Raw genomic sequence first — 22,845 nt, forward strand, 5'->3', positions numbered from 1 at the left:
TGGCACATTCCACCAGGGCAGCAGCCACATCAGCGGCTTTCTCCTCTAATGCTCCAGTGCAGGATATCTGTAGGGCGGCCACCTGGTCCACTCCATCAACGTTCACCAGGCATTACAAGATTGATTCCCATGCCACCATCCAGGCGGCCTTCGGCAGGAGGGTCCTCCAACGGGTACTTCCTCAGGAATAGGCAGGGGCGCTTCCGCCCGGCTTAGGCCAAGCTGTGGTATGTCCCATGACATGTCCCTGGCAACAATAACCGAGAAAGGAGCATTGGTTTCACTTACCGTGAAGGCTTCTTCTGGTTCTTGTTGCCAGGGACATCTCGACCCACCCAGTTTGGTGCCTCCTGCCTCTTCCTGATCTGGTTTCCTGTTTTTTCCTCTGTGAAATACTGTTAAAAAAAAAGAGGAAAAGAACAGAAAGAAAGACAGGAAAGGATTGCTACAGAGCACATGTCTGCTCATTTGTTCTTGAGGGTCTTAGTTTTGCTATTGTACACTGTTACCTGTTTTACCTGTGGTGTCAGTCTCTCTGAGGAATCGGCTCGGCTGAAAGAACAGGGGCGGGGTTATCCCCCTCAGCCCCGAGTGGGCCTGTATCTATCTCTTTTCCAATCAGATTCTGTCCTGTCTCGGACCTAGTGGCGGGGCGGGGAACCCATGAGATGTCCCTGGCAACAAGAACCAGAAGAAGCCTTCATGGTAAGTGAAACCAATGCTTCTTTTTCATGTTACAAAAGAGTAGTCAATGAAAATCTTAGATAAGAGCTGAAGTTTCAATATGGCTGCCTTTTTAAACATTGAGAATGCAATGCAAAGAATGATCTACTACTGACATTTTTTCCATCTTTATCTGTGTGCAGGGCCACAGTATGGGACTGTTGAAAAGGCTTGGCATGCATTTATGTCTGAAGCTGAGAGAGTGAGTGAATTACATCTAGATGTAAAAGGTTCCCTAATGAATGAGGACTTTGAAAAGGTAAAGAACTGGCAGAAGGAAGCCTTTCACAAGCAAATGATGGGTGGATTTAAAGAAACTAAAGAAGCTGAAGATGGATTTAGGAAAGCTCAGAAACCATGGGCCAAAAGGCTAAAAGAGGTAAATTGCTTTAGCATTCTGTATGTCAGCTCTGGAACTTCCAGCTGATTTTGGGTGAGATGCTGCCCCTTTGGTCTTCTACCTCTCAATTCTTCTGCCTGCTTTCACATCTTGTCCCTTTCCTTCTGGCGTTTAGAATCGTGATGGACTGGACTGTTCTCAACCTGGAGGTTTTCTGTCTCTGATATTAACTAGAAACATAGAGTTGAAAGAGACTTTGGAAGTTTTCTAGTCCAACCCCCTGCGCAGTGCAGGAAATTGCTACAGCATCTCTTACAGATGGCTGGCCAGCCTCTATTTTGAAAGCTTCCAATGAAGGAGAACCCACCACTGCACAAGGCACACATTTCCACAAACCGCTCTTATAGTTAGGATGGATTTATCCTAAATCTACTTCTTTGTAATTGCAACACATTGGTTTATCTGTCATATTTTTACACTGCCCCAAACTTCCGTGTCTGGACAGTTTACAGCCATCTAAAACAAATTCAAATGGAAATTAAAACCTTAAAACAACTTAAAACTACAGGTCTAGTTAAAAAGCTTGGGTAAATAAATGTGTTTTTAGAGACGTTTTAAAAGTTGTCAGAAATGGGAAGGTTCTTATTTCAGCAGGGAGTGCATTCCAGAATCTCAGGTGGCAATAGACAAGCTGGTGGCACCTGCAGACTAACCTCTCTGGATGATCTCAATGGGTGATGAGTGAAGATGATGTTTTCTTAAATACACTGGGCCTAAGTTGTTTACGGCTTTATCCTCTATAATAAAAGGCTTGGGTGTCCGCCCGTGTCTCTGTGCCCGTGTCTTTCTTGGCCGTTCTGGGCATGCGCGGAGCGTATGCCCAGAACGTCTGAGAAAGATACGGCCGCAGGCACCAGGCGGCCATGTTGGGTCCCGGTCCGGACCTCCAAGCGTTGGAAGCGGCGGCACAGCAGCAGGAGGTGGCGGCGACTGGGGCCGATGCTGGCCACGGCGGGGCGACAGGGCCCGATGGCGGCGGCCACCGCCGCGATGGGGCAACGGAGAAGCAATGGCGGCAGCGAGTGGGGCCCATGGCGGCCGCGGCGGGGCGACGGTTGGTGGTTGCAGAGCCAGCTCGGCAGCGGACAGGCAGCCCGCAGTGGGCCCCGATACCAGGGGCAGAAGGTGGGAATGGGGGGAGCGGTGGCTGTCCGGCAGCCAGCCGCAATGACGGACAAGCGGCGGCAGCGGCCACGGCAGGCCGCGTGGCGTGGTGGGCCCACCGCGGCCGGCATCGGACCCAGTCGCCGCCACCTGCTGATGCTTCGCCGCCGCTTCCAAAATTAATTGTTTGCTGCCCGGGAGGAGGAGCGGCGGGCCGGTAAGAAGAAAATTTAAAAATGCAGGGTGGGGGGGAAGGGCAGGGGGAGGGGCAAGAGGGAGTGGGGCAGTGGGGAGGAGAGAGGAAAAACGTAACCCAACTAGCGCCCGTTATTTTAACGGGCTTAAAAATACTAGTAGGTTATAATCAGCACCTTGTATTTTGCCTTGAAACTGATTGGTAGCCAGTGTTACTCTTTTAATATAGAAGTAATATGGTCTCTAAGATGACCCAGAGACCAACCTGGCTGCCGCATTCTGTACCAACTGCAGTTTCTGTAAAGCACTTGGTGAATATATTCAAAGGCACTGATATGGGGTCTCAGACTTTACCTATTCCAACACCACAAGAAAAGGTTACTATTGAAACTCAGACATATGTACCACTATCACCCAAACAGTCGCCTTCTGAACATCACAGCTCTTCAGACTTCAAGCCTGACCCTGATGAATTGGCGGATTTAGCCAGTCCTCCTAACGCTGTACCTCTGGCCACACATTTTTTCCTAAATGAAGAAATGAAGGCAGCAGGGAGATGGCAGCAGCTCTGGCACTTGATCTCAAGTCTGAGCTAGCCACAACAGATGACCTTGTTTACAATTTCATGATAAAATCTGTCACAACTTGTGGTGCTTTCAGTCCTGTGGTGCTTTCAGTCCATTTTTTGGGCTACAAATGTCTGTGGGAGGTTATCCATACTTCAGCCCCCCGTTCTAAATGACTAGAAAGTTTGTATCGGATACAGGAAAAAGAATACGAGTACCTTCTAAAGCATCCCTCTCCAAACTCGCTGGTCATCAACTGTACCACCACCTCTTCTAAGACAGGTCATCATCACTCTACACCTGCAAAGAAGGATGATGGATGGATATTTTTTGGGGGGAAATCTACTCCACTTTGTGCTTATCCATAAAAATAGCAAACTATTTGGCTTGCTATATTAGCCAAAGGGGCTATTGCCCCGGTACAGTGAGTGCACAGACAGAAGGGGTTTTACTCCCAGTGCTACTTGATCCAAAAGGGCGATGGCAGCATATGACCTATCATGGATCTATGTCACCTGAACAAATTTGTCCATGTGAGGAAATTCAGCATGATAGTGTTACAAGCAATCCTACCTCTTCTATACCAAGAGAACTGGCTTGTGATGCTGGATCTCAAAGATGTGTATTTCCACATTGGCATCAGGGCACAACACACAGAATATCTGAGGTTCGCAGTAGGAAATCAAGTGTACCAATACACAGTTTTATCCTTCAAGCTTGCCACCGCCACCAGGGTATTTACAAAATGTATGACTTCAGTGGTAGCTTACCTGCGGACCGAAGGTATATTGGTCTATGCTTGCCTGGACGACTGGCTTCTGACTTCCAAAGACAAACAAGAGTTACATTCTCAGACGAAATATGTACTATCACCCATCCAAGACTTGGGGATCCAAGACAGTTGGAAAAAATCCCAAGCTGGAGCCAGTTTGTGTAATCAAGTACATTGGAGCGGTTCCAGACACAGAAACCAGGAAGGCGTACTTACCTCAGGAACGTTTCCAGTGCATCAGACCTGGTTCTCCACTTCCAGCAGCATCTATTTCAACCAGCCCGACTCATTCAAAGACTCCTAGGTCTGATGACATCCTGCAACACAGTGGTGCAATATGCCCAGTTAAAGATGCACAAGTTGCAACTTTGGTTTTTGTCGGTCTTCTGCCCAAATGTGGATTGTCAAGACCTACGTCTAGTGATCCCAGATCAAATTCTACGCTCACTTACCTGGTGGTCGATGGGCAGGAATCTGTTGGAAGGAGTTCCTTTTCAAATGATGACTCCTATCTGGCTAACAGATGCCTCTCTACTAGGCTGAGGGGCCCACTGTGGGGCACATCAGATACAAGGCAAGTGGACCCTTCAACAAAAATAATTACATATCAATTTCCTGGAGCTTCTGGCTGTCTTCAAAGCAATGAAAGCCTTCCTACCACTTCTGCAGGGGAAAGTTATACAGGTGCAGTTAGACAATACCACAGCCATAGCCTACACCAGCTGTCAGGGAGGGACAGTATCTCGAAGTCTTTGTGCACTCAGCCTACAATTATGGCATTGGTGCATCCGGCATCAAGTCCACCCGATGGCCATACAAATAAAGGGCCTAGACAAATTTCTGGCAGACGACCTAAGTTTTCCCGCAGCAACAACAGCACGATTGGGAAATCAAGACAGAATACATTACACCTCTCTTCACGGCCGACTATAGATCTCTTTGCCACCTCGGAGAACATAAAGTGTACTCGTTTCTGCTCCAGGGCAGGACACAACCCACAATCACTGGAGGATGCCTTCCAGCTGGACTGGCAGCAGGAGATCCCGTATATGTTTCCACCACAACCACTGATCAGCCAAGTGGTTGCCCGCCTTCTGACTGCTCCTGCATTGTGTATCCTGGTGACTCCATGGTGGCCAAGAAAACCATGGTTTCCACAGGTACTCAAACAGTTAAGGAACCAGTACCAAAGACTACCACAAGAGGTAGATCTCCTAGCACTAGACAACAGCAGTGTACTGCATCCAGACGTTCTCATACTCCTCCTAACAGCATGGCGAATCAGCCTTGGAGCAAGATCCTTCTCAACCAAAGGAAGTCTTCCACCATATGTAATTACAGGGGCAAATGGCTCCGCTTCAAATTCTATGCAAGAAGGCATGGTTTTCAACCTGACTAGGCAACAATCAGGGATATACTCCTCTACCTAACTGATTTAAGATCGCAAGGGTTAGCTAATGTGTCTCTAAAAGTGCATCTAGAAGCGCTATCTTCAAAACATGCAGGCTATGATGGAAAGACTCTCCTTTCACACTCAGAGAGTAAAGCTTTCTTGAAAGGCCTTATGAATTTGTATCCACCTGTTCACACACCCATCGAACAGATAGATAGAGGGTCCAAGAGCATATCCTTGGTCCTTTCAACTTTGACAGAAGATCCATTTGAACATATGGGTTCTGCTTCCATCAAACTAGTAACTTTGAAAACTGTCTTCTTACTGGCCATAACTACGGCTAAACGTGTAAGTGAATTGACAGATTTGCGGATAGATTCACCATACACCAGGATTTATCCAGATACAGTGCTAATGCTTATGGGCCCAGACTTTCTGACTTTCTACCCAAGGTGGTGTCAGACTTCCACCTCAACCAGGACATTGTTCTCCCTATGTTCTTCAGGGATCCCTTTAGAATGTGCGAAGGACACTTTTATATTACCTGGATCGCACCAAGGACTTCAGGTCCACTAAACGTCTGTTTGTAGCATTCAAAGGCTCTGTAAGAGTTTCCTGTATTTCCAGACAAAGAATGTCTGGATGGTTAGCAGAACTCATCCTGCTAGCATACAAGACACAGAATGTTCAAGCATCTGAGGCAATCAAGGTCCGCTCTACCCGTGCCTATGTTTCTTCAGCTGCACACCTACTGGGGGTAACCTTCATGAGCATCTGTAAAGCAGCAACTTGGTCCACTGAGTTACCTTTCATCAAACATTATGCCATAGATGTGTACTCTGCTTCCGAGGCGAGCTTCGGGAGAAGTGTTTTGAAGCAGTCGTTACAATAGCTACTACTGCACCCTCCTCCATGGAGAGCTAGCTAAACACCCATTCTTTTTTTTAAAAGAATTTTTGCTTTTATTAGTAATAGAAATAGAACAGGTTACATCTCTGAGATCAACATAATCATGCATGAATAAGAGCAATGATTTATCTACAGCAAAGAAAACAAGAAAAAAACCCCACAGTAATAGTATTTAAGTATACTTAAATGAGTAAAGATAATCTATAAGAAAAAGGGAGTACGTCTAAAAAACTAAATCTAATCATCAGAGAAAAAATGAACCCTAAACCTCACACAGAACACTCCCGCTGGACTCAATCGGACGATTCAGAACAAGAATATTCAATGGAGAAGAAAATGAAAATGAAAAAACACTACTTCTGCCATAAAGAAAAAGAGTATGTATTGTAAACACAAAACCACATATCCACCACTATTCTATAACCAAAATTCCCATCTCGTCTTATACACGTATACGTCATAATAAAGTAAATGACAGAAATCAGGCAAACCTTCAGTAGTCCTCCTCTTCATTTAACATAAACCAAAACCAAAACCGGAGAGATAAATGGAGAGATATTCTTTCATGAAGAGGTAGACTAACTTCAGCCAGAACTGGTCTCTATAGCCCACCCCTGGGAGAATAGGCTATCAAGCTATGACACTAAGACATACCCATACATACATGTAATCCTTCTCAATTTCCTTCTGATTGTTTGCTCACAACAAGTAGTTCATTCAACAGTTACTATTATAAAGTTTTCATAACATCCAATAAAAGCTCATAGGGGGAAATGAAAATAAAGAAAAATACTGAAAAAAGAAATGAGAATGATAAAGATGTATATTTCTGAAAAATTGAGACTAAATTTCAATTAGAAGCTAAAGCTAACTTCAATTAATTGTTCAAAAATGCTCAAACCAAGACTTAAGTATACCAAAAAAAATAAAAATAAAAATAAAAATAATCAAACACTGAACTTTCCAAGTAGAATATCTCAATATGTTATCTTTTTAAAACTATAGTGTCATATAGTAGAATGTAGCCAATAATCTTATTCCTTAAATTTAAAAATATTATCAGTATTGCAGCCACTAATTTCTAAAGGTTATTTCTAGAGATCCACTCTTCCCTAATTCCCCCTTTATTAATATATCTCATAAGAAGGAAAGAAAGAACAAAAAGAAACAAAAGATAATATGTGGCAGTCATTAAAACTATTGGGTTTATCATACAACATCCTAATTCCTGATTAGGTTATTGTCAGTATTAAACCTTATATAGAACTCCCTAATTAAAAGGCCAATTAATGAGGTATAATTTTTAATTATACTCAAAGTTAAAACCTATAAATGAAACCCTAAATTAATCACATAAATTATCTTTTCTTCCATGAAGATATGTGACAATGCCTTAAGTCATTAGAACATTCTAATGAACATTAGAACATTCAAGTATATCATTAAAAAATCTTAGTTTCTAAATAGGTTATTTTCAATGCTAAACCCTATATAGAGTTCCCTAAATCTCAGTGGTTAAGAGAGATGGGGGAAAGGAACAATTAACACAGGGAATACATTGAAAGGCCAATTAATAAGGTATATTATTTAATTATATATTATATTATAATATAATAAGGTATATTATTTAATTATACCCAAAGATAAAACCTGTATATGAGACCCTAAGTAAATCACAAATCTAAAAAAAAAAAAACACCCACAAGAAAAGGAAAGAAACCTCAAAAGGAGTGGAAAGGAGAGAGAGAAAATAAGCTCAGAGGGAAAGAGAAGTAGGGGAGAAAAGATAATTCCATTATATTAAATATATATTAGCAAAGAGAAATAAAAGGCTGATAGATACACCACTAAAAATATTGGGCTTTTCATTGATCCTAGAACAAAGACAAAAGAAGTGGTAGCTGCAACTCACATAACATAGGGTTAATATGAAATCTTGAAAGCAGTGTCCAAGGACACTCTCTCATTAAGGGGGAGACGGACTTCCGGTTCCGATGCTGACCGAGCAAGACGCTTCTTTTTGAGTCTCCAAGTCTCTGAGTGAAGACCTGCAGAAAGTAACTGGGGGGGGGGCACTCTATAACTATCCCTCACCCCACCAGATTAAAGTGGGAGGTGTAAAAGGCTCACCAGCCCGGAGAAGTCAGCTCCTGTTGCGAAGGGGCGCGGGGAAGCTGCAGTCTTTTCGCACCAGTCGAACGACAGGCCTAGAGTCCTAGAGTCAAGGAGAGTTCTGCAGTGTGGAGTTCAGGCTGCCTGAAAACTAAGGCCTAGAGTCAAGGAGAGTCAAGGCCTAGAGTCAAGGAGAGTTCTGCAGTGTGGAGTTCAGGCTGCCTGAAAACTAAGCTCGGAAGCATTGCAATTTCTACTAAAAGCCAATGAGGTAACAAAGGAATTTATTAAGAATCTCATCTAAAAGAACAAGGAAAATAACAACTTGTGAGAGAGCCCTATCCAACAATGTTTCCTGGCTGCTTCCGGATGCCAAGGTGTGGTCGAGATACTATAACTCTATATAGCAATAGCAATAGCACTTACATTTATATACCGCTCTATAGCTGGAAGCTCTCTAAGCGGTTTACAATGATTTAGCATATTGCCCCCAACATTCTGGGTACTCATTTTACCGACCTCGGAAGGATGGAAGGCTGAGTCAACCTTGAGCCCCTGGTCAGGATCGAACTTGTAACCTTCTGGTTACAGGGCGGCAGTTTTACCACTGCGCCACCAGGGGCTCTTAGAGAGTGACTAAAACTTTATAAGTATATCTACAGAGAAAAAGAGCTATACCTCTGCCGTATTCTTGGAAAAGAGGGATGTTTAATGCCCACTCTAACCTTTATGCTTTCAAATGGCTACCAATTCTGTTGAAGTAATTTAAAGTGAACTAATTTAGCCAAAGCTAGTCAAAGTACTTTAAGACATTAAATTGTCAGTCTACAATTTCATTCTAAGTGTAAAGATTCGACGCTGGACAACACGGAGGTGATTACAGCAAACTTCCGGGCGTCTTGTGAAGTTTTGAAGAGCGTGAAGTATAGCTCCTACCTTCCTTTTGGTACAGCTGATTTTTAGTGTGAGTCTAAAAATACGAACTTGAGGAAACCTGTGACTATATAACAGAGTGAACGAACAGATACACTTTGAGTAAAGAAGAACTCAAAAAAGTTAAAGGGTGAATTGGATTCAAAGTGGAAACTATTCCTCCCCCTTTGAAGTTACAGGAGGGGTATATTGGCTAAAGAGTTAACCTTGTTGTAAACATCCAATTTGTTACTGTAGTCTTGTATATTAGAATGTCTAAGAACAAGAATACTCCAACTGGAACCCAAACCCATATGCCTAGAAAACTATCAGTGGGAACAATTCCCCAAGTGGAAAGGTCCACGGTGAAATTTGGGAGTTGCTTCAAGCTATTAATAGCAAACTAGATACAAATAATGAAGTAGTACAGTCTATGGTTAATGATATGCAAACTCTTAAAGAGGATATACAACAGATAAAAGCAGATTCACAGGTTTTAAAGCAAGATATGTTGCAGTTGAATAAGGAGGTACAAGTGATGAAACAAGGGATCACAGACAATTTAAGCAAATGTAACAACTTGGAAGAAATAAGCAAGAGAACGATGGAGGATACCAAGCTAACTTCTAAAAAAAAGTTGAAGCTGTAAGCCAGGAGATAAAAGAATTGGAAAAGGAAGAGTTAGCCGACCAACTTGCAATGGTGCAGAGGGAAAGAATGTTTAGAATAAGGGGAATTCCAGAAACTACTACTCAAAACTTACTAGATGTTCTGACAAATGAATTAGCTAAACTCTTGCAAGTGGATATAGCTAACATAGAAGGATTGGTTGAAGAGGCCTACAGAGTAAACAACACTTTTGCAGTCTCCCATAAAGTGTCCAGAGATTGCATAATCAAATTCAATTCCAAATCTACTCGAGATCGTATTATACAAGCTCATTTTCAAGATAAATGGAAAATTAACGGTCAAATTATAATGGTGATGAAAGAAATCCCAAGGAGACTTCTTATGAAACAAAAAAATTACAAAGATTTGACTGATACTTTAAAACAAAACAAAATCCCCTTTAGATGGGAGTTCCCTCAAGGGGTTGCCTTTACTTTTAAAGATAAGAAACATAGACTATCTGAAGACCTAAAAGTAAAACAATTTCTTCATAGGTATAGGAATGATCTTCAGATCTCAGAGGACATCCAAAAGACATAAGGTGCTAAATAAGGGAGGAATTAGCAATATAAAAAAATAGCCAGTATGGAATTAAAACTCTTTTCTTTAAATGTAAATGGCTCAAACATAAAAACAAAACGCCAAAAAATATTTCACGATTTGAGAAAAAGAAAACTGGATTTGATTTGCCTACAGGAAGTACATATAAGAAGGAGAGATAGAAAGTATTTACAAAATAAAGCACTAGGCTAGCAGTTTGAAACCCTAGATATTAAGAAAAAAAGGGGCGTAGTCTCTTATACAAAAGACCTTTTAGAGCCAAAATTGTTATATAAAGATGACTATGGAAGAGTATTGGTGGTAGAAATAAAGGTTGGAGATCCAAAGTACATAGTGGTGGGCATATATGCCCCCAATGAGACAAATGCAGAATTCTATAGAAAATTTGGAAAAACAACTAACAGAGATAGATAGGCAACAGATTATATTAATGGGAGACTTTAATGGAATTGTCTCAACGCAGACTGATAGAGATACAACAGATTTGAGGGGAAATGATCGGAAATCACCAAGAGTTTTTCTTCAATATGGTTGAGCACTTGGGTTTACATGACATATGGAGAATCAAAACTTAGATGCGACATAAAACGCATATGAGAATAGATGTGATTTGGGCCAATGCAGATGTGTTGATAACAATTAAATATATCGTTATATGAACTACTGGGGAGAGAATGTTTAACCTATAGGCACGATCCAGTTATTGTTAACAACACTTGTTCCAAGGATGAGATGGAAGTCCTTATTGTGTGTGTTTGTGAGTGTTTGTATTATTTGTGTTTGTCTTTTGGTGTTGTGAAAACTGAATAAAAAGTATATGCAAAAATTTTTTAAAAAATTAAGGGGGAGACTAAACAATGCCGGAACTTTAACTTCTATGCCTGGGGGAAATGGTTATAAAGTTTCTATAAAGTAAAATTCCTTCAGTTAGAATCCTTCCGCGTAAATTTCACCGTAGCTACCTATCCAAAAGCCAAATAGTTCTAATAAAACACACCCAAAAGACATACAACTAAGGCAAATAAACTTTTAAATAAGAACAAAATACTTAAAATACTCAGACCCATTTTAGTGAAATCTTCTTAAATTATTTTGAAGTGAACCACCACTTAACAGTCCCCTCCATACCAATTTCCCTTCCCTGTATTTAACAAAAAGTACCATGATTGTAACATCAACCCAAGAATAATAAATCATCATCACTCCAACTCAGCTAAGTAACAAGTTTAGAAATTCTTCAAAGTAAAGTCAGTTCCGATAGAAAATGCTAATTGACATTAACTGCTATTAAATGGAAATGCAATCAGTGGCATTAAACTACAAAAGACAAGAAAGTCCTGATTCCAGTAAAGAAAGAACATGGAAAGACAATCTTCCTCTTCCTCTGCCAAAACAGCAAGTTTTCTCCAGTCACTTCTATTTCCCCAATCACAGCTTTGAATAGTTGGTAGTGGGAAGAGAAACACCCGTTCTTATGGTTCTCAACGGATCTCGATCCAGATAAACAGGTTGTTCACCTGTAACTGTTGATCTGGTAGAGATCCATCGATATCCATAAGACCGTCCCGAACCATCCCTCTGCAGTAGTGCTACGCTATGTCTGTATTGAGTGTGCAAGCTATTGTCCTTCAGTGATGAACTTGCCTGATTCCAGATTATCGTCCTTCATGGCAGTCGTCTAAGAACTGAAGAACATGGTGCCCGGCCCACCTTTTAAATAGCACGCTGAAGGCGTGGGGGCAGGGCTCGGTTACCTCAAGCTGCGGCATGCTACCGCAAGGATCCTGCACAGGCGCATTACCCATTCATGGATATTGGCGGGTTTCTACAAGATCAATAGTTACAGGTGAGCAACCTGCTTTTCACCAAGAAACCTGGGTCCCTTTTGAATGTACTACTGCCAAGTTTAGTCTCCCCCGTCCTGCATTTGTGCCTGATTTTTCTTACTGAAATGCTAGACTTTAAATTTGTCTCTGTTGAACTTCATCTTGTTGATTTTGGCCCCATATTTGAGCATGTTCAGGTTAGACCGAATCTTGATTTTGTCTTCTAAGGCACCTACCCCACCCCCAGTCTTATCTTTGTATCATATGCAAATTTGATAAACATTCCCTCTTCTTCCTTGGCTAAGTCATTTGGACCCTCCTCCCCCGCACCCCAGCAGAGTTAGATTTCCAGTAGATGTTGGGATAGTTGAAATACCTCACTACTACTACTACTACTACTACTACTACTACTGCCTGCCTCTTTGGAAACATCATGCATGTCTTTTGCTTAGCCAGGTGGTCTATAGTAAAAGTGTATAATAGGAGAATTTTTTCCTCTAATTTTATTTTTACCCAGGCACCTTCAACTGGACCTCCATGTGCATAATCATTGATCTATGTGCAGGTGTATTCATTCTTTACATACCACACAACTTCTCCTCCATGCTGTGGGGTCTCTTCCTTTTGCATAAGTTATAGTCTACAAGTGCTGTATTCCAATCATAAATCTCATCCCACCAAGTTTCAGTGATGCCCCTCAGATCATATTTGCCTTCGTGTGTTAGGTTTTCAGATTCTTTCTGTTTTCCTCATACTTCTGAATTAGTGAATAGACATCGAAGAACATGGACATCACTGTCTTTTGGCTTTTTTGCTGTAGTGACTTGCATATTTCTGAGCACTCCCTCTTCTATTTTTCTTCTGCTTTTTGATGCATGTTTTCTTGTCTCTTACTTGCTCTAATACTTGATTGCGGGCTTTTTTCTCCCTCCCCCACTGGGTTCATTTTAAACCCTTCTGATGAGACTTGCAAGGCTCCTGCTTTGTGTAAGCTGCATCCCATTTTAGCTCCAGGAGTTCTTCATGTAGCTAGTGTAATCCATGGTCTAGGAACCCCGACCTTTTTTGATATTTTGTACAAGAATATGGTATTGTGCGAGACATTTGGAATACTTTGTTCAGTTCTGAGTACTGCATTTTAAGAAGAATGTAGACAAACTGGAATGGGAGTCTAGAAAACAAGCTCAGCGAGGAAAGGTTGAAAGAATGGGATATGTTTAGCTTGCAGAAGAGGTCTGAGAAGAGATATGATAGCACTCTTCAAATACCTGATGGACTATCACATAGAAGGCCCACAGGTCAGAACTTGCTTGCAGGGAGACTTGTGGGCCTGTAGGCAGGCCCACCCCTAAAGAGAAAAGGCTGTCTCTTTAGCATGTTTGCAAGCAGCAAAACAGTAGCTTGCTGTAACCCCATTCAGGTTCAGCAGGGAATGAAAAGCATACACGTAAAAAGGATCACATCAGCAAAGTAAGTTTCTGCTCTGCTGCTGCAAGGCATAACTGTTGATAATTGTATCATTCTCCTTCTCTCAGAAGGAGAACAATGCAGTGATTAACAGCAATGCCTGGCAGCAGCAGAGCAGAGACTTGTTTTGCTGATGTGATCATTTTTTGAATGGCATGAATTGAATACCAGGGGTGAACAACTCAAATGCCCCAGTAGGCCAGAATGAAACACAACTTGGTGTGTGGGGGCCGAGGTCAATTTTCAGCACATCAATTATTGCATTAAAATTATTAAGAATATTAAAGTGAGGAGCAGAGGGTTGGCATCAGGCAGAAAGGTGAGGGGAAAGAGGGATGAAGGATGGTGTCAGTAGGTGTGGGACCAGCAAGGGAGGTGGGGGGGGGGGCACTTGGTCTCAAGCAGCCAATTGTGTTGAACGACTGCTGCTTGTCAGTAGGACAGGCCAAGAGCTCCACATGGTTCTTGCCTTCACTGCAGAACATTCCTTCTTGTGGGTCAACACAGAATTCCTTGGCCTTATGTGTTGGCCTTATGTTGCGGAGGCCTGGAATAGACCCCTAAAGTAAGTTATGCTCTGCTGCCTGCAAGCCTGCTGATGTGATCCCGTTTCATTTAGCCATCCCTTTTCTATCCCTGACTAAAGATGGGGAAGCAGGGGAGGAGAAAAAGTTGCCTCTCTGAAGCCAGCAATGATGACTAGGAACTGAATTCTTCCTGGAAGAAACCACATGTAGTAATTGGGATTGGATTAGTGATGCTGGAGTGTCTTCCTCATGACATTTCCCAGTCTAAATCACCCCCTCCCTCAAAGCTGAAGTTGGTTCCACAGCAGAAAAAATAGAGGCACAGTCCAAGTTACCTCTGTCCCCCACCCCTGGGGTGGGGTGCGGGGGGTGTTAGCAGCAGCTGAGGGGATAAATCTATATTGGGAAAACAATTGTTAACGTTTTTAAAATAAGTGATTTTATGATACTGAAATAAAATTTTATGTCTCATTTTCTCTCATTTTAATTATAAATTTGCTTTAAATAATTTTCATAATTTTAATGCAGTTATTAATGTGAAAGTTGACCTCACCTGCCCCCCAAAGTCATGATTGATTCAGGCCAACCAGGGCATTTGAGTTGTGCAGCCCTGTCTATGTGAAAAGCAACTTGACAAGAAAAGCAATTACCTTGAGGAATGGAGGAAGTCTTTAAACAGAGACTGGACAATCATCTGTTGGAGTCATCTAGCTTCTTATTTATTTTTAGAAAAATTATACTCTGCCTCTCCAGTATGCTACTGCTTGGGGCGGCTCACAACATTTAAGTTAAACAAGTTAAAAGATGAGGCTAAAACCACATTTAAAATTACGTTGTGTTTTGTTTGTTTTTTAATAACTTTTAATTTGTAATATTAAAAGCTAAAAACTGAGAACTATAAAAACCAAATAATCTACCAGATATAAACAAAGATGAAACATTAAAAAGCCTCTTTTAAAAGATGTTTTCAATTGTTTTTTAAAGACACTGAGGGAGGAAGCATGATGAAGCTCTTAAGGGAGGGCGTTCCAAAGCCGAGGGGCCATAACCAAAAAGACCCTGCCTCTACTCCTTGCCAGCCAGTTCTCTGTTAGTGGTGGGTCCATGAGAAGGGCCTGAGATAATGAGCGGAGGCCATGGCAGGTTCATATAGGTGAATGTGGTCTGGCAGGTGCCCCTTCCCCAAGCTGTGCAGAGCTTTAAAGGTCAAGACCAGCTCCTTGAATCTAGCTCAGAAGTGGACCGTTAACCAATTAAACTGCCACAGGATGGATGTGACACAAGACTTGTGCACACAAGCATCCTTGCAACAGCATTCTGGACTAGCTTCCAAACTGTCTTCAAGGGCAGCCCCATATAGAGCGCATTGTAGTAGTCCAATCTGGATGTTACCAAAGCATAAGTGCCTGAGGTCAGGTCTGACTTCTCCAAATAGGGTTGCAGCTGGCATACCAGCTAATTAAAAGGCACTTCTGCACACCGCTGCCTCCTGTGCCTCCAAGGACAACGTTGGGTCCAGAAACACTCTCAAGCTATGGACTTTGTCTTTCAGAGGGAGTGTGACCCTCATCCAAGACCAGATTTACCTCACTACTGAAATTATCAGTTCAGAGGCGGAGCCACCATTGAGCAAACTGGATTAAAGAACCCTGGCTGCTGCCCCTCGGGCTGCACCTTGCACCCCAGACATGCCCCCCGTGTCTGATGTCAGATGTGGGGGGCGTGATTTAGCTCCCAAACGGGGCCACTGCTGGCCTCCCTCCATACCTGGATCAGTTTTACCAACCCAGTGCACTTATAAGACAGAAGTTCCACTTGTTTGCTCTGAGCCTTGACCTTAAATTGGAAATGACTGCAATTGATGGCCTGGTTCATAATTTCACAGCCAGGGCAGAATCTACACAACCTGTGGCCTTGCCCATACTCCCAGTCGTCATGAGAGTGGCACAATGTGCATGGGAGGTGATCCACACATCAACCCCCACATCTAAATAGCTGGAAAGTGTGTGTCGAGTGCAGACAAAGGATATCATCCCGCACCCAATTCATTAGTCATTGATTGTGCTACATCATGGTCTTCAAAGTCCAATCACAAACAGACCACTCCAGCAAAGAAGAATTAGCCTTTCTGGGGAAAAAGATTTACTCCACCTCCTGTCTGTCAGTAAAAATTGTAAATTATTCTGCCCCCTTGTTTCTCTTCCTCTCTGAGCTGAGAAAGAGAAAACTGTAGGGAAAGCATTTCTAGTGTGCTGTTGGGGAAACCCAGCAGGGCAATATGGCTGCCAAAGTCTTCTCTTTCATCCAGGTGAGAGGGAAAGACTGTGAAGTTGCCTCCACTCCATAGGTAGGCAACCACAAGCCGAAGTTGTATTTGGAGATGGGCAGTAGGAGTGACATGATGTGTGGAACTTGCCACTGGCTTTCAGACTTCTGTCCTTATCATACTAGGGTGGGGGCATAAAGTAGCCTGTCTGGTGGTACAATAGTGGTTACTGCCACTCTCCCTCCTTCTCCTGGCATTTTCAAAAGCCCAATGTGGAAGGGATCAGAAGCAAGTGTGGAGGAGGAGAGTAGAGCATTGTTCTAGCTCAGTACCCTATTCTTATTTCTTTTCACTCCTTCCTTCTCCTCTGACTCCTGAAAATGTTAAGAGTTGGAGGAGAGTGGCAGTAACTGCTGTAGTACTACCAGCTAAGCAGGGGCATAGTGACCTTTGAGCAAGGAGGGTAAATTGTCTCCCCAGGGCTCACCCTCAGCCCCCTTGCCCCCTCCCACATCTCCCCCTGGGCATTGGCCCTTCCCCTGATGTCAGATGCAATGGGGGCAGGGCCAGTGCCGAGAATGGGGTTGTCGCAGCCCAGGCAGAGTTTCATTTCCCCTATGACAGCCCCACTCTCAGCACTACCCCGTCCCACTTTGTGTCTGACGTCACACTCGGGGCATGACTTGAGATGCATGGACACTTTGTGCATGCAAAGGAACACTTAGGGGGCAGGGAGCCACTTGTCGGACTTTATCCCCTAGCCCCCACCAAGCTCCCTATGCCCATGCTATGCACCAGCTAAGGGGTAGGCATTAGGTTAGTAGATAATTTGCAACCATAAGACGGTTGCTTCACCTGGATTCATTAGTGGGGCCTGTGTTTAAATTTATTCTAGGTTTAGAGTTCACTATCCCCTTATTTTTCTTTCCTTAATAATCAATAATCAACAATCCCAACCATATGTGGGTAGCTTTAGCTTACAACTCAAAAAGCTATTTGGTATCTCCTTCAGAATCACAAAGCATTGTGTGATATACCAGTTTGTTTATATTTAATAGATTGCCTTTTAGCTATTTAGGTTAATTAAAAGTTGTGTATTAGTTGGAAAAGTATTATTTGCTTTTGTTTAATGTTGTTGCCAGAGGCCTCAGATCTGTTCTTGTAGCAATCCATTTGTTTGTTTCAGCAGTTCTTGGTGTGCAATACATACATTTTGTCTAAAAGCAACCTGATACAAATTTTGTTTTCTCAAACAAACAAACAAAAACATCCATGCTATGGTGAGTGCTTGCTGGTGATGAACAAAGGAGAAATAATTGTAAAAACATGTTATTTAGGTGGAAGCTTCTAAGAAAGCATATCATGCAGCCTGCAAGGAAGAAAAACTTGCAGTATCACGAGAGGCCAACAGTAAAGCTGACCCAGCCCTAAATCCAGAGCAGCTAAAGAAACTGCAGGACAAAGTGGATAAAAGTAAACAGGATGTACTTAAGGTAAACTGTGTATGAAGTATTTTTGAGCATATTTACAAGTGTTACTTCTAGTACAGACAAATGAAAATATAGTATTACATCCATATCAGAAGGTACAGCTAGAGCTGTTAATTCAGGAGTAATCCTATGAAAGGAATACAAATGTGTTTTGCATTTATCAATTTCTCAGAGATGTGGGGTATAAAACCTTCCAATATGAAAAATTGTCTGGAGTTCTAAAATTTCACTGGCTGACATCCAGACTAGCATAACCAGATATGCAAGTTCCAGACTAATGCTGCACTGGCATTGGAACAGGAAAAGGAAGATTAGCCAGTCTTTCTTTCCCCCCAAAAGCCTACTATGCATTACCAAAATAGATCCTTGAGGGTCGCATGATGCTCAAGGACATATTTTGGTGATGCACAGTGGAAGGTATGATTCAGAGGGAAGATACAATTGGTGAAAACTGCCCCTTCTGCTGCTCAAGCAACAGTGCTGTGGTAGTCTGGAATGCACTGCTGCATGTGCTCAGTGCTAGTCCATCTGTTACATAAAATTCATCAGTAACAATGGATGCAAGTTCAGCAATTTGTAAGTTCTAATGTTTTTCAAGTGATTATTCCTAGAACATGTGTTAGAGAGTACATACTATATGTGGTATTAATTATAGCGTATTCCAATAAAAGAAATTTTTTCACATAAAGTTTTAAATTTGTTTCAATATAACACTTAAAGTACACAAAGTGTCTTTATCAGTCCCACTCTCACTACATATTTCCACTCAACTACTTGTCCCCTGCTAACTGAGCAAAGTGGTGATTCTCTTTATTGAGCAGGGGGAGAGCAACTGGTCCTTTCCAACCCCAACACAGCATCCCTCCAGTGGCTGTTGCTGGTGTCTGACATAAGAACAGCCCTGCTGGATCAGGCACAAGGCCCATCTAGTCCAGCATCCTGTTTCACACAGTGATCCACCAGATGCTTCTGAGGAGCCCACAGGCAAGAGGTATGTGCATGCCTTCTCTCCTGCTGTTGCTCCCCTGCAACTGGTTTTGAGAGGCATCTTGCCTCTGAGGCTGGAGATGGCCCAAAGCTACCAGAGTAGTAGCCCTTTATAGACCTGTCCACCATGAACTTGTCTAAGTCCCTTTTAAAGCCATTCAAGCTGGTGGCCATCACCACATCCCATGGCAAAGAATTTCATAGATTTTTTAAAAAATCAAACTTGTACACCGCCCCAAACTTTCGTCTCTGCACGGTTAACAATAACATACATGTTAAAACATAAATAAAATTTAAAAACAATTTAAACAATTTAAATGTCAAAACAGATTAAAACTTTAAAAGCCGAAAAAGCTTGGGTGAAGAAGTGGGTTTTCAAACGCTTTTTAAAAATTGCCAGAGGTAGGGAGGATCGTATTTCAGTAGGGAACACATTCAACAATCTTGGGGCAGCAACCAAGAAGACCCGTCCCCATGTGGCTGCCAGCCAAGCTGGCGGCAACTGGAGACGGACCTCTCCAGATGACCTCAGTGGGCAGTGGGACTCATAATGAAGATGTTCTCTTGAATACCCAGGGCCCAAGCCATTTATGGCTTTATAACCAGCACTTTCAGTGGTGTATCAAGGTTGGAGTGGGCCTGGGGACAAGATTTTAAAATGGGCCCCTCGCTGCAGATTAGCAAAAGAGACTTTCAAGTATGCAGTGTGAGCCTATATGTTTTCTCAGAATCGCTAACAAATTCAGTGAAGTTTGCTTCCAGGATGTTTTTCACATGGGGCTTTTAAAGCCCTTTATTTATTATATGTATTTGTTTTATTTATTTGATTTCTAGACCGCTCTTCCAAGAATGGCTCAGGGCGGTTTACACAGAGAAATAATAAATAAATAAGATGGATCCCTGTCCCCAAAGGACTCACAATCTAAAGAGAAACACAAAATAGACACCAGCAGCAGTCACTGGTGGTACTGTGCTGGGGGTGGATAGGGCCAGTTACTCTCCTCTTGCTAAAAAAAGAATCACCACATTAAACGGTGCCTCTTTGCCCAGTTAGCAGGGGTTAACACATATCTCCTCTGGAATGGAGGTGCTGTGTTCACATAGTAGCCAGATTTACCCTGAAGTCCCTGCGAGTTATCAGGGAGCAGTTCACACACAATTCGGGTTTTCCACTGCTTGTTAGAGTGTAGCCTGATTTATATCGGGGGTTAAAAAAATTCCACTGTTTTGCATTGGTTTTTTCGGACAAGTTCAGTTCCTCAGTAAAGCCTCCCAGTAAACTCACAGTAAAGCCTGCTGTGTGTAAAGGAGTAAGTGTTTGGAGAATTGCAGCCTCAAGCAGCAAATCTAACCACATTTAGCTGTAAGTATTTCATTGAAACCTAAAGGACGTACTAGCAAGGAAAGCATGTCTACTTAAAAATAGACTGCATTGCATTCAGCTGTCTGAGATCTTTCCCTGGTAAGTGCATATAGGATTGCAAATGCTCAGGGATTTAAATCAAACCAAACTAATTTTTGCCCCCAGCATATTCTGCTCCCTATAGGAGACCAGTAAGTCCCATTGAAGCAAGGAAGATAGTTGGGGAGAAATAGAGAAAAGAGCAAGAATTAGCACCAATCCTCAGGAGAAAAAGGCGGGGGGGGAGAATGAGGTATCTGCCTCTTCTTGGTAAAAAAAAAAAATCCCTGCTCCCCAGTATGGAAGTAGGGCTGGTTGTGGTCTCTCACTGTACTGAGATAAAAACCACTCTCTGCAGGTGCTCAGAAGCAGGGCTGTCCCTAGCCGGGTGTGGCGCTGGGGGCGAATCAGCATGTGCAGGGCCTCCTTAACATTTCATATCATTACAGAATCATACTGATTGATGGCATACAGTGTAAATAATGTGAGTGAGGTTTTTTGACATGTCCAACCAGCTTGGCATTTCTAAATAAAACAAAAACAAAAAAACAAAACATGCATCACAGTTCTCACTCAGACCTTCTGGGTTGCAGAACAACTTGAACATAGTGCATTATATATAATATAAATATAATATTATTTCTTCCAGAAATTTTTGTAACTTTTTGCCATGAAACAAGCCACTTATAGGACTTTTTGGTGTGTGTATTTTAATTCAAAAAATAGTAAAAACTAACAATTTGTGCAATCCACTTCAGTTTAAATATACATATTCCTCCCACCCTGTCCTACATCTCTGCTCAATACCAAACCCTATACCAAGTCATTCCAGATGATCAGAGGCTGGGGCAGAACAGGGGGTGTTTTACTCTTTTTTATGAAGACAAAGGGCAGATTCTTCCATATGGGGGTGGAATGATGATCTAAGGGGAGGCTTCTGTTCCAGACATTTTTGTAATGTTCTGCCATGAAACAAGCCACTTATAGGACTTTTTTGATAGTTTTTAAAAAAAATTAAAAGCCAGCAAATTTTCCAATCTGTTTCAAATTAAATATTCAGAGACTTCTCAGTCTGTCCTACCTCCCACCCCCGCCACATATCAAAGCCCTATGGCAAACCAATCCCTATATATCTGGGTAATATATCCCTATATGTCTCTATATATCTGGTATCCACAAAAAGGAATTCACATTCTATCTCCATTACTGGCAAAGGCTGGGCTGGCTAGGAATGTGCACGGAACCACGGAGGCGCGGTCCAGCACTGGGGGGCATGTAGCTTTCAGGGTGGGGGGGTAGTACTTACCCCTCCCACCGCTCCTTAAAGCTCAACGCTTTAGCAAAGTTTTAGGGCGGCAGCATTCCTCCCTGCCACCCCTGCCCCCATCGTTACCTGGCAAAAGCGGAAGTTGGTTGCACATATGTGCCCATCGTGGTGCACACGTGCCCCGCACACGTCACACGTTGTGTGCGCACTGCAACAGGCACATGCGTGCAACCAACTTCCACTTTTTCCAGGCAACGACGGGGGCAGGGGCGGCAGGGAGGAACGCTGCCACCCCAGAAACTTTGCTAAAATGTTGAGCGCCGGAGGAGGAAAAGCGGCAGGAGGGGTAAGTACTACTCCTCCACCCTTAAAGCTACGTGCCCCCGCCACCGGACCGGCCCCAATCCGGACTGGTTCGGAGGCCTCTAACATGGCCCGGACCGGTCCATTGCACATCCCTAGGGCTGGCTGACTGGCCTGGGCAGCGGGTCTGCAGAGAGCTGTGGTGGGCAAGGGCAGCCAGCGCTGGCCGCTCTGCCTGCCTCCTTCCTTCCATGCTTGCTGCCCGGAGAGCTTCAGGCTTTGGCGAGGCTTCTCTGGAACCCACTGAGAAGCAGAGAGAGAAGGAGCTCTAGCAGCTTGCAGGATTGCATGGCAAACAGGAGGGCAAGTAGAGAGAGTGAACAGGGCAAGGGGGACTGGCTGAGGGGCCTTGCACGGGCAGACCCTGTGGGCCATGGGACAATAGACCCTACGCCCCTGAGCACTTTGTATTCTGCTAGGAAACCTATTGGCAGCCAGTGTAGCTCTATCAGCAAATGTTCTCTCCAAGATGACCCAGAGACCAACTTGGCCGCCACATTCTGTACCAACTGGAGTTTCCAGACTATGTACAAAGGCAGCCCCACAAAGAACACATTGCAGAAGTCGAGTCTGGAGTTTACCAGCATATGTACCTCTGTTTTGAGGGGTGTCATCTCAATAAATGGACACAGCTGACATATTAGCCAAAGCTGATAGGAAGCCCCTCTGGCCACTGCCTCAACCTGAGATATCAGGGAGAGGTGTGGATCCAGAAGTACTCCCAGACTGCATACCTGTTCCTTTTGGGGAAGTGAGAGAGCAGTTCTTTTGGGGGGAAGTGTGAGAACATCTAGAACTGGTAGATCAAAATTGTTTCTGGAGTTCTGACCCCCGCACAATAAGTACCTCCGTCTTATCTGGATTCAGTCTCAGTTTATTCTCCCTCATCCAGCCCATTACTGCTTCCAGGCAAGTATTTAGGGAGGTTATGCCA

The 22,845-nt window shown here is 43.1% G+C and overlaps 1 protein-coding gene across 7 annotated transcripts in view; it reads left to right on the forward strand.

The window, feature by feature from the left end:
* The window catches only part of PACSIN2 (protein kinase C and casein kinase substrate in neurons 2), a 116,895-nt gene that overhangs the window by 65,089 nt on the left and 28,961 nt on the right, over positions 1 to 22,845 (forward strand). For all 7 annotated transcript variants that reach the window (XM_053257472.1, XM_053257465.1, XM_053257466.1 and 4 more), the window contains exons 4-5: positions 867 to 1,102; positions 17,740 to 17,895. In XM_053257472.1, coding sequence (XP_053113447.1) covers positions 867 to 1,102; positions 17,740 to 17,895 — 392 coding nt within the window. The remainder of the gene's footprint in view (positions 1 to 866; positions 1,103 to 17,739; positions 17,896 to 22,845) is intronic.

The sequence above is a fragment of the Hemicordylus capensis genome, chromosome 5 (assembly GCF_027244095.1).
Source record: "Hemicordylus capensis ecotype Gifberg chromosome 5, rHemCap1.1.pri, whole genome shotgun sequence".
NCBI classification, from domain to species: Eukaryota; Metazoa; Chordata; class Lepidosauria; order Squamata; family Cordylidae; genus Hemicordylus; species Hemicordylus capensis.